The 13,484-nt window shown below is 37.7% G+C and overlaps 1 protein-coding gene across 1 annotated transcript in view; it reads right to left on the reverse strand.

Moving 5' to 3' along the window:
* si:ch211-186j3.6 (neural-cadherin) overlaps positions 1-13,484 on the reverse strand; it is a 285,750-nt gene that overhangs the window by 40,175 nt on the left and 232,091 nt on the right. Inside the window, exon 29 of the mRNA XM_053492457.1 lies at positions 509-773. Within this exon, the coding sequence (XP_053348432.1) occupies positions 509-773 (265 nt within the window). The remainder of the gene's footprint in view (positions 1-508; positions 774-13,484) is intronic.

Raw genomic sequence — 13,484 nt, forward strand, 5'->3', positions numbered from 1 at the left:
CTGTCCACCACATCCATGTTTTATTCATCTCACGTTTTTGCCTACATAGTGCTGCGACGAATATAAAACTTCTTTCGCCCCTCTTAATTATATGAACTGTCGTTGCTAAGGTGGTGGGCTTTGCCAGTTAAATTTAGTTAGTTCTGCCAGTCATGTGTTGCCAGAGCAAAATAACAGAGTGTGAATAAACCAACAAATTATAAACATTTGATAATAATATTCAGCAAAACAGCGCTCCCTCTTGTGTGATATTGCTTAAGTATGGACTCAACTTATGCACAAAGACAAAGTGTAGTATGTATAGATTTAAATAATAACCTGAAAAGTTTTCCCTCCAGGTTTTCCTTCCTTTATTAACATGTTCATTTGGAGGTTCACAACGATTTAAATTGACCAGTTAAAAAGTGCCTAAAACAACAGATTTAAGCTGTTGCATTATTAAATTCAATTCAGCTGTATAGCACATCTACAGATGCATTGAACAACTTTTTTATTAATTTATTTTTACCTTGGAAGCTCTTGTTGTGTCCAGTTGGGAATGAATTTCCGAGCATGACCAAGGAGGGGTCAATGATGATCTCCCGGCTCCGTCCAGGTGACCCCGTGACCTCTCTCCGTCCACCGCCGCCATCTACGTGTAAAGTCATCTCATTATCGTGGCGCTCCATGTGAACTTCGTGCCACTCACCGTTGTCCAGCCGATGAGAGACCATTGTCAAGTTGAAGTCTCCGTCTCCGAGGTTGTAGAAAACAGCTAACAAGCCCTGAAATATCTGGAAGCAAGGCAAATATACAAGGTGTTATACAATTTAAAGGGTTTCCAAAAAGCACATTTGCTAGTAATTCCAGATAAAGCAAAAAATAAACAGTTTTAGTTAGAGTCTGTTATGCTGATAAGAAGGCTCTGCTGGTAATAAACAGAGAAAGATGTGATGAAAGAGACAGAGGAGAACAGACAGGAAAGATGAAGGAAGAAGCTTAGCACGTATTGCACCAGCAAGCCATGGGAGATGGTTATAATCAGGTAAAGAAGGGATCTGATAAAGCCCTGCCACACACTGACAGAATTAAACATACCACCCCTTTAATTGGAAACTCTGGGACCTGGGAATTCAATACACTGTCAATTTAGGCTAGCAGCCCACTCATGCTGCAAAACACATTCTCTGCTGCATATTCTACATTTATATCCACTTTTTTTTTGTTGTTTTTGTTTTTCTTTTAATTAGTATTCATAGTATGCTATGGCTGGTATATGGAAATTACATGCTTAAAATGTTTTACTGAAAATGAAGCAATTTATAAACTCCCATAATTTATAGGATAAAACACTGTTCTTTAAATTCATTTCCAGTTTAATAGACTAGCTCATGTAGCAATCTTTAAAAGTATTCACAGTACTGGAAGATTATATGGTACCCTAGAACCTTACCGTGTCACTTTGGTAAAAGTGTTATGATTTAAAATTTCAGGGTCTACTTTAAAATATCACAGTTTTAACAGACTGTTTAAATATACTGCAATTAAACCCATGGTAAAAGGGAGGGGGAGGGGGGAGATCTTTGCACTTATTTATACACACAAGTATGTAATACATTTTCTCTTACATTGCTGAGATTTTCTGGGAATTCTTGTTCATTTTAAATCAATAATATCCTAATTAAATATATGGTGCATATACGTTTTATACATTTTTTATTGTGGTTAAGTAATTTTTACTTTTACTATGCTACATCCTATAACACATATCTGTACTTTCTACTTCACTACATATGTGTACAGTGAAACCTTGGATTACAAGCATAATTCGTTCCGGAGGTGGACTTGTATTCCAAAACACTCGTGAACCAAATTTAATTTTCCCATAAGAAATAATGAAAACTCAAATTATTTGTTTCACAGCCCAAAAAAACAACATAAAAATAATTAATAATAATATAAAGTAAAAATAAAACAAATTAACCTGCACATTACCTTTAAAAAAAGTAAAAAATAAATCCTGAGAGATAAGTGTTTCCATTTATCCACGCAGGTTCTGTGTGTGTGTGTGTGTGTGTGTGTGTGTGTGTGTGTTTGGGCCTGTCGCTATGTAATTTGACACAATGCTGGTTCAAAAACACACACACACACATACTAAAGGCGAGAAAGAGAGAGAGAGAGAGAGAGAGAGTGTGAACCAGCACGGTGTCAAATTATGCGTGCGCACACACATTGGCTCAGTTGTGATTACGTGACGTTTGGCGTCAAAACAAGAAGCGCATGCGTAATACATGATACTCGTAAACCAAGACTTGCTCATTTTTCAAGTCAAAATTTATTAAAAATCTTTGCTTGTCTTGCAGAATATTCGCAAACCGCATTACTCGCAATCCGAGGTTTCACTGTATTACATAACCAGGGAGGTGTTTAGTAAGTAAAGCGACACAAGTTGGCTCTTATGGATAATTGCAGGATTTGCCTTCCGTAAGTGGAGATCTTTGTAGCACATGCACAGTTGAAGAGGTAGATCTTTCTTGGAGATTACCAGGTCTTTGTTAACTACAGTAAGACAAACTCAATACATTTGATACTTAATTTATTTTGATGCTCAAATAGAATTGTAAATGGAGAACTTTTACTAGAGTAAAATTTGACCTAGGTTGTTTCTACTTCTCAAGTACAGGATTTGTACACTACTGTTTAAAAGTTTTAGATCACTTTCTAACTCCATGATCGTTCCTGATTTTATTTCTTTCTACATTGTAAAGGAATGCTGAAGGCGTCCAAAATAAGCATTAATCTCCTTTGAACAGTTGGTGAGATGTGTCTGCTACTTATGCTCTGTAAAGACTTCATAACGCCTCTAATCTGAGGCGCTGTTAATTGATAATTTTTCAGGCTGATAACTCTAAATGAACTTCTCGTCTGCGGCAGAGGTAGGTTTGGGTCTCGTCCTCCTGGGATGGCCTTCATGAGAGCCAATTTCATTATGGTGCTTGACGGATTTTGCAAATGTACTTGACAATACTGTTCTTGCAGGAACTATTACAGAAAGGCTGACCTCTGTGTCATAAAATAACAACTGAGTTTTGTTGCTACTTAATTATCTAATGGCATATGTGTTGGGAAAATAAATACCCAGTATTGTTTGAGAATGTAGAAAATAAATCACAAAACAAATTGGATTAGAAGGTGTGTCTGAACTTTTGATGGGTACTGTGTATACAGAGAGAGATTACGTACGTAATTACCTAATTCCATATGTGTTATTTTATAGTTTTGAAATCCCCAGTAGTGTTGTAGAATGTAGAAAATAAATCACTAAACAAAAACAAAGAAATTTGCAAGTGATCCAAAACCTTTGAACGGTAGTGTACATTTTGCCGACACCTCTGTTTAAAAACAACAAAAATTGTCAACATTCGTCAACATCTTGAGAACTTTTTCCGTAATATACTTCTAAATAAAGCACCTTGTGTTCCTTAAATGCAAGCCACCTAAAAACCTAAAGATTTTATTTCCAGAATGCAGAAACACACAAAAAAAGGTTCAGTGGGTGCAGTTAAAGAAGACAGACATCTTGGTCTTTTTCCACTTTTCAGCTGCAAAGTTTCAGTGAGCCTGTGCCCACTTCACCATCAGATTCCTGTTCTTATCTGACAAGAGTGGAACCCGATGTGGTCTTCTTTTGCTGTAGCTCATCAGTCGGACTTTTCAGTGCACTGTGCCATCTAAGATCCTTTTTTTTTTTTTTTTTTTTTTTACCATTCTATTCATTCACCTTTGATTGCTCACATTAAGAACAACTTTCTTCCCATAGAATGGCTGCTTGCAGTGTACTTTGAAAATATGGGTGTGAAAACCTTTCTTTTCTTATCTCTTCTGCAGTATACATGCCTTAGTGTTATACTATTCAATCTGGGTTGAGAATAAATGCCGGATAAGAACGAATAACAATAAGCACAATGGTATCGTTCATGAATAGCATAAACATTACGGTTGTAAATTTGAGGAAATACATTTAGCTTTGTGGTGTTTAAATTTTTCTTATCACCATTAAATTAATAACTTGATCTTATTGGTAAAATACTATGAACTAGATCGGTTCAAACCAATGCCCTTTGCGCTGGGTAACTCCAAGGATAAGATAAACCATGACACATATACCGTACCTACAGGTTTCATCAGGTTTAACTGGCAAACAATGAGCTGGTGTACAGAGCTCGACTGATTTTTATAAGAAATTGAATGTGGTAAGAATAGTAAAATTTTGTATGATATACAGTGGTGTGAAAAACTATTTGCCCCCTTCCTGATTTCTTATTCTTTTGCCTATTTGTCACACAAAAATTTTTCTGATCATCAAACACATTTAACTATTAGTCAAAGATAACACAAGTAAACACAAAATGCAGTTTTTAAATGATGTTTTTTATTATTTAGGGAGAAAAAAATCCAAACCTACATGGCCCTGTGTGAAAAAGTAAATGCCCCCTGAACCTAATAACTGGTTGGGCCACCCTTAGCAGCAATACATGCAATCAAGCATTTGCGATAACTTGCAACAAGTCTTTTACAGAGCTCTGGAGGAATTTTGGCCCACTCATCTTTGCAGAATTGTTGTAATTCAGCTTTATTTGAGGGTTTTCTAGCATGAACCGCCTTTTTAAGGTCATGCCACAACATCTCAATAGGATTCAGGTCAGGACTTTGACTAGGCCACTCCAAAGTCTTCATTTTGTTTTTCTTCAGCCATTCAGAGGTGGATTTGCTGGTGTGTTTTGGGTCATTGTCCTGCTGCAGCACCCAAGATCGCTTCAGCTTGAGTTGACGAACAGATGGCCGGACATTCTCCTTCAGGATTTTTTGGTAGACAGTAGAATTCATGGTTCCATCTATCACAGCAAGCCATCCAGGTCCTGAAGCAGCAAAACAACCCCAGACCATCACACTACCACCCCCATATTTTACTGTTGGTATGGTGTTCTTTTTCTGAAATGCTGTGTTACTTTTACGCCAGATGTAACGGGACACGCACCTTCCAAAAAGTTAAACTTTTGTCTCGTCGGTCCACAAGGTATTTTCCCAAAAGTCTTGGCAATCATTGAAATGTTTTTTAGCAAAATTGAGACGAGCATTGATGTTCTTTTTGCTTAAGTGGTTTGCGCCTTGGAAATCTGCCATGCAGGCCGTTTTTGCCCAGTCTCTTTCTTTTGGTGGAGTCGTGAACACTGACCTTAATTGAGGCAAGTGAGGCCTGCAGTTCTTTAGTTGTTGTCCTGGGGTCTTTTGTGGCCTCTCGGATGAGTTGTCTCTGCGCTCTTGGGGTAATTTTGGTCGGCTGGCCACTCCTGGGAAGGTTCACCACTGTTCCATGTTTTTGCCATTTGTGGATAATGGCTCTCACTGTGGTTCGCTGGAGTCCCAAGGCTTTGGAAATGGCTTTATAACCTTTACCAGCCTGATAGATCTCAATTACTTTTGTTCTCATTTTTTTCTGAATTTCTTTGGATCTTGGCATAATGTCTAGCTTTTGAGGTGCTTTTGGTCTGCTTCTCTGTGTCAGGTAGCTCCTATTTAAGTGATTTTTTGATTGAAACAGGTGTGGCAGTAATCAGGCCTGGGGGTGACTACAGAAATTGAACTTTTAACTGTGATAAACCACAGTTAAGTTATTTTTTAACAAGGGGGGGCAATTACTTTTTCACACAGGGCCATGTAGATTTGGAGTTTTTTTTCTCCCTTAATAACATAATCTTCATTTAAAAACTGCATTTTGTGTTAAATTATGTTATCTTTGACTAATAGTTAACAGTTTTTGATGAGCAGAAACATTTAAGTGTGACAAACATGCAAAAGAATAAGAAATCAGGAAGGGGGCAAATAGTTTTTCACACCACTGTATATGCTGTGTAACCAGAGATCTTCAGACATTTGTAACAAACAGAATTGTGTAAGAGGCGAACAGGAGAAGAGTACATGATTGTGTGTGTGTATGCATGTGAGTGCACTGACTCTCCTCGCACAGCTAACCATTCATTTTATTTCCTGAAGCCGTCCACATAAGTCCCAGAGTGCATAATTTACCTTCTCGTATTTAAAATGCCAGCCCTGGTCATGACATGGGCAAAGAAGCAGCCAAGCCAGAAAGCAGTGAAGTTTTCTCCCATTAAAATAAAACAAACTACTGTAATAAGAATAAATATTGCAATTATTAAGAATAAATAAATAAATAAATAAATAAGTAGATAACGAGGATGACCTTCACAAAGTTTACATGTCTTCCCACTTTGCTTAATTTGCTTGCACACACAGGCATTTGTCAGCCTTCTTGGCTCTGTTTATTTAAAGTGAGCTTTAAACTTAAAGGTCTGCTAATGAACTATTAATTCGATTCTATTAAAATACAGTATATTTACATAGCCCTTAGCGGGGATACTCTCTGCTTCAAAGGTCCACAATTTGCCTGCCAATTGAAGATGAAACAAAATATGCTTGTTTCTTGCCTTGGGTAGTGCAGGACCGTTATCAGGCATTCCCACTGAGAGCTGGTACGCCTTTGAATGCACCCTAAGAAATTCATTCCTATTCCTGTACCTTCTGTGTACCGAGGAACCACAGAAACATGAGTGAATAAACCTTAATGAAAGCACTGGGTCGTATCTAATTAGATATAAAAAAAAAAAATAAAAATAAAAGGTTGAGAACCTCAGAGCTGGACGGGTTTTCAAAATCTTAGATCGAAATCATAGAATGGGTTTTTGTTTGCTCGCTCACGTTGAAACTGTTCGCTGCTTGTTATCTGAGCGGGCGAAAAGACTTTCCAACATATTTTTTTCCGTCTAATCACTACAATGCTTGTATGAATAACCGTGCGGCGATTTGTTTTCCAGACTAGAGACCGACTCCAACTCGTTTAATTATACACACCGCTGTAGCTTGTTGTGCTTGTCATTTCCTCTCATCTTGATACGCAGATGATAATGTAAGGCCACCTTGCTGGAAATTCCTGCTGAGACTCGCTGGTGACAATCCAATAGGAAAAAAGAGAATGCTAAATAAGCAGCATCGCTTCACATCAATTAGCATTGTTGCTGAGGTAATTGACAGGAGAGCAGCAGGGGGACAAACCTAGCTCTGCATGGGAGATGAGGGTGGGATCGCTTTTTGGAATCGAAGCGTGATAAAATAGACAGGACACAGAGCCGTGATGCTTCACGTGAGTGACATTAGACTGTCACAGGAGAGAAAACATGAGGTCTCAGATTGCTATTATGTGCTTTAAATAAATCAGTGTAGATGTATATTAGCCAGAGAGAGAGAGAGAGATAAACAGATAAAGCAATAATCAGTGATGTAAATGTGTTATATTCAGGACGGTGTTGGATAAATGAATATAAAAAAAAGAAAAAAGCGCACATATTCTAAGTGTCAGTCAAAGTCGTATTATTGCCCCTGTGATTAAAGACAAACACACCACTCCAACGTTATACTGCTGTGGTGACAACATTCACAGAGACTAGCAGATGGGTTGCGCTGCAACACACACAGGGAACTAATAATCTTTAAGTCTCGCCAATTACCACTACTCAAACACTGCAATAATGTTAGCAGCGGGTATTTAAGCGGGGGGAAAAAAAAAGTATGACACAAAACAAAACAAAACATGTTCGATCAAACAGCATTGTACGATAGACGCTGCGTCAATGTCACACACGCCGTCAACAGAGAGGGGAACAAAAAACAAAACATCAGAGGAACGTACACAGAATGAGATAAAATACAGAAGAGAACAAACTAAAAGAAAGAAAGGAAGAAAACAACAAACTGTGCACAGCTGGAGACAAGAACAAGTCCCCACCCAGTAATAAATATGGTGGGCTCAATGTCAGGGAGACTGTGTGAAAGACAAACAAAGAGATGGGGATACAGAGGTGGTGTGTGTGAGGGAATGGAAGGGGTAGGTAAATAAAACGTGAGTGAGGAAGAAAGAGAGGGAGCGCACAGGAAAAGGTTTTAGAGGAGACAGAAATAGAGAGATATGAAGAAATAAATCCCTTACTTCTTACGTTATCTAATAAGCAAATATACGCTGCCGGGCAGGAAAAAGCCACACACTTCAAGATTTCATTGACCGCCTTTAGCTTTGATTATGGTGCCCAGTGTGGTGCAAATTCTTGTCTGTAAATGATCCCTCATGCTCCCAGAAACACACTTTTACAATGTGAGTCGTGGAATAAGCCCGTGCCATCAGGGAAATAAAAAAGGCTACTGATGTAATCATTCAATCTGGTCACTCAGGACATTTAGGTAGTCAGCTGACTTTATTTTATTGCCACATACGCAGCTGAGCCTAGACCTGACCAACTGAAGCAACCCCAGATCATAGCATTGCTTTCATAGGCTTGTACAGTGTGCACAAGGCATGATTCACTTGCACTCAGAAAGTCCAACCTTTATGATCCTCGCAAATTTAGGGTTTTTCTTTTGTCTGATTATTCTCACTAATAAGTGGTTTTCTCATGGCCACACAGATGTTTAGTCACACCCAATCCTGTGAGTTGTCATCACATTGTCAAATTGTGCATGTAAAAATATTCTTACTAACAGTATTAAACATAAAGGCTGTTTTTTCTTTCTTCTTTAACCATTTTTTTAACCAACATGCATCCTTGTAAAGCATTAAAGTGAGCTACCTTTATGATTTTTTTTCACACACATTGTGCCCTCAAGGTTGAAAGTTCAGCACAGCCCTTCCAGGTTTTAATAATGCAGGATACTTCTTAACCCGATTCCAGTAATTTCAAATCTCCATACTTGTTTTCTTTGCTTGATGCAGCCTAATAATTCGGCACTTTTAAAATGGTGACCTTTCTTTGGCCAGGTAGTGCATTTCCCAAGTACTGAATTTTATGCAGGTAAAAGTACTTGTATAAATAAAGGGTTAAAGTAACTCAAATTTTTTATGTAAAGGTGCTGAATTTAAGAAAATTTGAGAAAATTTTAAGATGTTTGTTGCACGATGTTTAGGTTCAACTACTTTAGCTCTCTTAGAGGGGAGGGATGAGAGGTACTTTGTGCTCGTACATTAATCACGGCTCTACAGCCAATCAGGGGCGTCTGTGAGCTCGCGCACACAGAAGAGCGGCTAGCGCTTTCCTCCGAGTGTGTTACTCCGCCCCTAATGGGGCGTGAGCAAGCAGTTCGAAAAGATGCAGTCGGCTGGCGTCACGCGGTTCGGAGGAAACACATGAGTCTTCGGCCCTCCCAACTGAGTGGTAGTAGTAGCCTTAATGTGGGTGTCTCAAAAGTTCCAGTAGACTTGTATGCCACTCTCTCTCTCTCTCTCTCTCTCTCTCTCTCTGTATATACAGTACCCATCAAAAGTTCAGACACACCTTCTAATCCAACAATACTGGGTATTTTAAAATTAGGAACTAACACATATGGCATTAGATAATTAAGTAGCAACAAAACTCAGTTGTTATTTTAAGACATGAAGGCCAGCTGTTCTGTAATAGCTCTTGCCAGAACAGTATTGTCAAGTGTATTTGCAAAACCCATCAAGCACCATGATGAAACTGATGAAATTGGTTTTTGGTCATCATGAGAGTCATGATGAAACTGGCTCTCGTGATAACCAAAACATACCTCTGCTGCAGAGGGGAAGTTCATTTAGAGTTACCAACCACAAAAATCAATTAACAGCAACTCCGATTAAACTCGCTATAAAGACTTTACAGAGCATAAATAGTAGACACTATCAACTGTTCAAAGGAGATTCAACTGTTCAAAGGAGATTATTGTATATCTTGGATGCCTTCAGCATTATTTTACAATGTAGAAGGAAATAAAACCAGGAAAGACCATGAAATTTGAAGGTGTGTCCAAACTTTTGACTGGTAGTGTAGTTACAGTATATATGACAACAAAACCAGCAGGCCAATATTGTGTAGGTCACCACAAAAACAACTCTGACCCATTGCGACATGGACTTCGCAAGTCCACTTAAGGTCTGAAGGTGTGCTGTGTTATCTGGGACCAAGACATAAGCAGCAGATCCTTTAAGTCCAGCTATAAGTTATGAGGCAGGGCCTCCATGGGTCATGTTTGTCCAGTACAAAGAAAAAAAAAACACAATTTATTAGACCAGGCCACCTTTTTCTATTGCTTAGTGCTCATACTCCTACACCTTCTATAAACATTTTCAGAGGTGGACAGGGGTCAGCGTGGGCAATCTGACTGGTCTGTGGCTGCTCAAGGCAAAGAAGTGTCCCCTTAATGTTTTTGAGCAGTATATATATATATATATATATATATATATATATATATATATATATATATATATATCCTATGTTTGGTCTGTTCAGCAGGGGACCGCAGCCCTGGTATGCCTTGTATACTCTCCGCATGGTCAGAAATCAGATTTGGGAGTGGACCAGTGAAATGTGCCTAAGGGTATCTGAGTGAGTTGATGTCGTTTTGGTTCAGTTGCACTCAAAAAGTGATTCAACCCTGAACTGACTCATTTGCAGGGCTGCAGAAATTCTTTTTTCAAATGTAACCTGCTACAAAGAGCCATAAGGTACAATCTGAGTTGAGTAAAGAATAAAGCTACTGTGATTTGTTCTAGGTATTTGTTCCAACAAACAGAAAGACAAGATAAATACTGTGTGCAACACACAAAATTGTCATAATTATCTAACTATTTATTGAGCGCGGGCTTCGTGTTCTTCATGCTTGGAAGATTTTTGAGATTTCTATGTACACTATCGTTGCTATGTCAATAAGTGTGATTTCACCCCATGCTCTAAGTTAATGTTTTTCTTTTCTTGTATAGTTTTTTTTTCACTTTGTGGTTTACTTATTCTTGTTCAGCATGTGTAAACATACCAATAAATATACATTTTCACTCCGATTCAGACACAGTACATGGACTAAGAGGTGTGGACCACCTTGACGCAGTCAGAATTCACTCACATAAAATCTAACAATTAATGATGCATGTTGTGATGTTTGTTTTCTGACATGTAGTAAGAAAACGTCAAAAGTATTAGGTGATAAAAGTACAAGTAAAATAAACATACTTAAACGTTACCTAAGATTGAGTGCGGTAACAAAGTACAGTACAGTATGTGCCAAAATATAGAGTACGGAAATAAACAGATGAACAATATTACCTTGTTGTTACTACAGTACGCCTCGCCTTAGACAGTGTTCATATTGTTCATGCAGATTCTCAACAAAGATTAACAACGGTTACTGCAGACTCCTGCAAAAGGAGACGATTTGTCTTGGGCAGTTCTTGGCGGATCTTCACAGTTGAACACAACAAGTAGGCATCAAGTGGTGTAAAGTGGGGGGAATAGGACCGATATGGGAAGCAATATGTTCTGCCACCTTCTTTAAACTCGGCCCCCGTTCACGTCTACTATCCTCAACTATGGACACTTTTACCTCTGTTGAGAGACCTATTTCCGCAACAAATGCACAACACAACTTCCTTTTCACTACTGGGAACACGTGTGTCTGGAGCTCTTCTCCGTTAACAAACGCAAATGCATGTCAAGGATGCGCGAGTTTTAGTACTATATATTTTCGTTCGAACTGAACAGTAATTGCACTTTGTCACTTTCCACCTCTGATAATACTGTAAGTCAATGTTTTATAAGACAGCTCGTAGCTAAATGGTCTATAATGGTAACTGTAAGAAAATGATTTGAGAATAAAAAAAGAAAAAAGAAAAGAAAAGAAATATTCTGTGACTAAAAACTGTTCCCTTTTCTCTGTATTGTCATTTTTTTAGAGTCTGGCTGACCCACAGAATTCTGGGATAAATATAACTGTTTACTTCTTACATGACTCAATGCCTTCCTGTCTCTGAATAAACCTAAGGCAGATTGTTTTTTAAATATTTTGGATAGAACCATAGAGAGAAAGAGAGAAAAAGTGTCAGAGAGAAAGAGAGAATAAGAAATACAGATTGTATGAGAGAGAGAGAGAGAGAGAGAGAGAGAGAGAGATTGATAACCTTTTTCCAATGACAAGGTGATGTCAGAACCTGTCTTGCTTTTCGACAGCGATCAACAGTTTGTTTCAAAGTCTTTTTTCTTTCTTTCATCTAAAGGCTTATTTGAAAACATTCCGGGAATTTATACTGTAGGTCGGCGTTTTATGGCATCTTGGCAGTTTAATGTGCTTAAGGTTTCTAAAATGACTGTGCCTTTCATTAAAGAAACATTTTTGTATTAGTTCTCTGCTATCCTACTATTGAAAATAATAGTTAAATATAGGGAACAAAACAGGCATATATTCCTACTTATTGAAACCATTTATGATACAAATACAGACTGTTTGTACCTTAGTGTCTTCTGTTTTATCTTGGAGGAAAAGAGAGATACTACATACAGTATAATATTTCAAAGCCATGAATCACATAATGTTTATTTAGATCATTCTTTCAATTAAACATTCTTTACAATCACCAGCTCATGACAGGTGAAAATGAGTGTTGTTCCAATAACAAATTGCCTAATGGTTTTAGGATCCTAACATCTCAGAAGCTACGATTCATTACTTCCATAATTTATTCGTTCAATCATCTCTTAAAACATGTGGAGGGTCACATGGGTCTGGAGCTCAGGGCACGAGGCGTGGGGTATCCTGGGCAATGTGTCCATCCATTGCCGAGCACAAGCGCACACTTGTAACAGTTTGAAAACATTACAATATTAATCTTGTCTTTTTATGGCTAATATACTATTGGCAGCTTGAGTGAAATCTACAGCTTTAGTGAAATCTGGATTGTAATACAGTGGTGGATAAAAGTATTAAGACAACATATGCCTTATATTATAGTTCTCTCTGTACCTAAAAACAGATCATTTTACTAATTAGTTCTAGTCGTTCTGGCTGAAAAGTTGTGCTAATTAACTGGAAAACTAGTGAAAAACCGACTATGTGACGATGGTGTTCAGCTCCTGGACCCCTGGCCTGGGTCACCTCCAGGCATAGAATAGTAACAAAAGCAGTAGCAGGCTAAAAACATTTTTACAGGATGTTCAGGAAGGAATCAAGGAGAATAGATTAAGCAAGTGAGAGTACTGCAGATTTCTTTTTAACTCTATGTCCAGCCATATTCAGTAGATTTTAAAGAATAAAGCACTTCGTCCTAAATATTATTTTGTTGTACAGTAATTCCATTGCATAAGATAACAAATGATTCTTAAGACATTTAGGCATTTGCAGAGAGGCTTATCCAAAGCAACTTAGATTTTTATCTCATTACAGTTTATATCTGAGCAATCAAGGATTAAGGTGGTCATGGGATTTGAACCTATAATGTATACATATATATATATATATATATATATATATATATATATATATATATATATATATATATATATATATATAAAATACAATAATATTGCAATTGTAATTTAAACATACCCATTCAATTTCTTCTCATTCTGTGTGCTCTGCTATGCAACTCCTACATCTGA

The sequence above is a fragment of the Clarias gariepinus genome, chromosome 3, assembly GCF_024256425.1.
Source record: "Clarias gariepinus isolate MV-2021 ecotype Netherlands chromosome 3, CGAR_prim_01v2, whole genome shotgun sequence".
NCBI lineage: Eukaryota > Metazoa > Chordata > Actinopteri > Siluriformes > Clariidae > Clarias > Clarias gariepinus.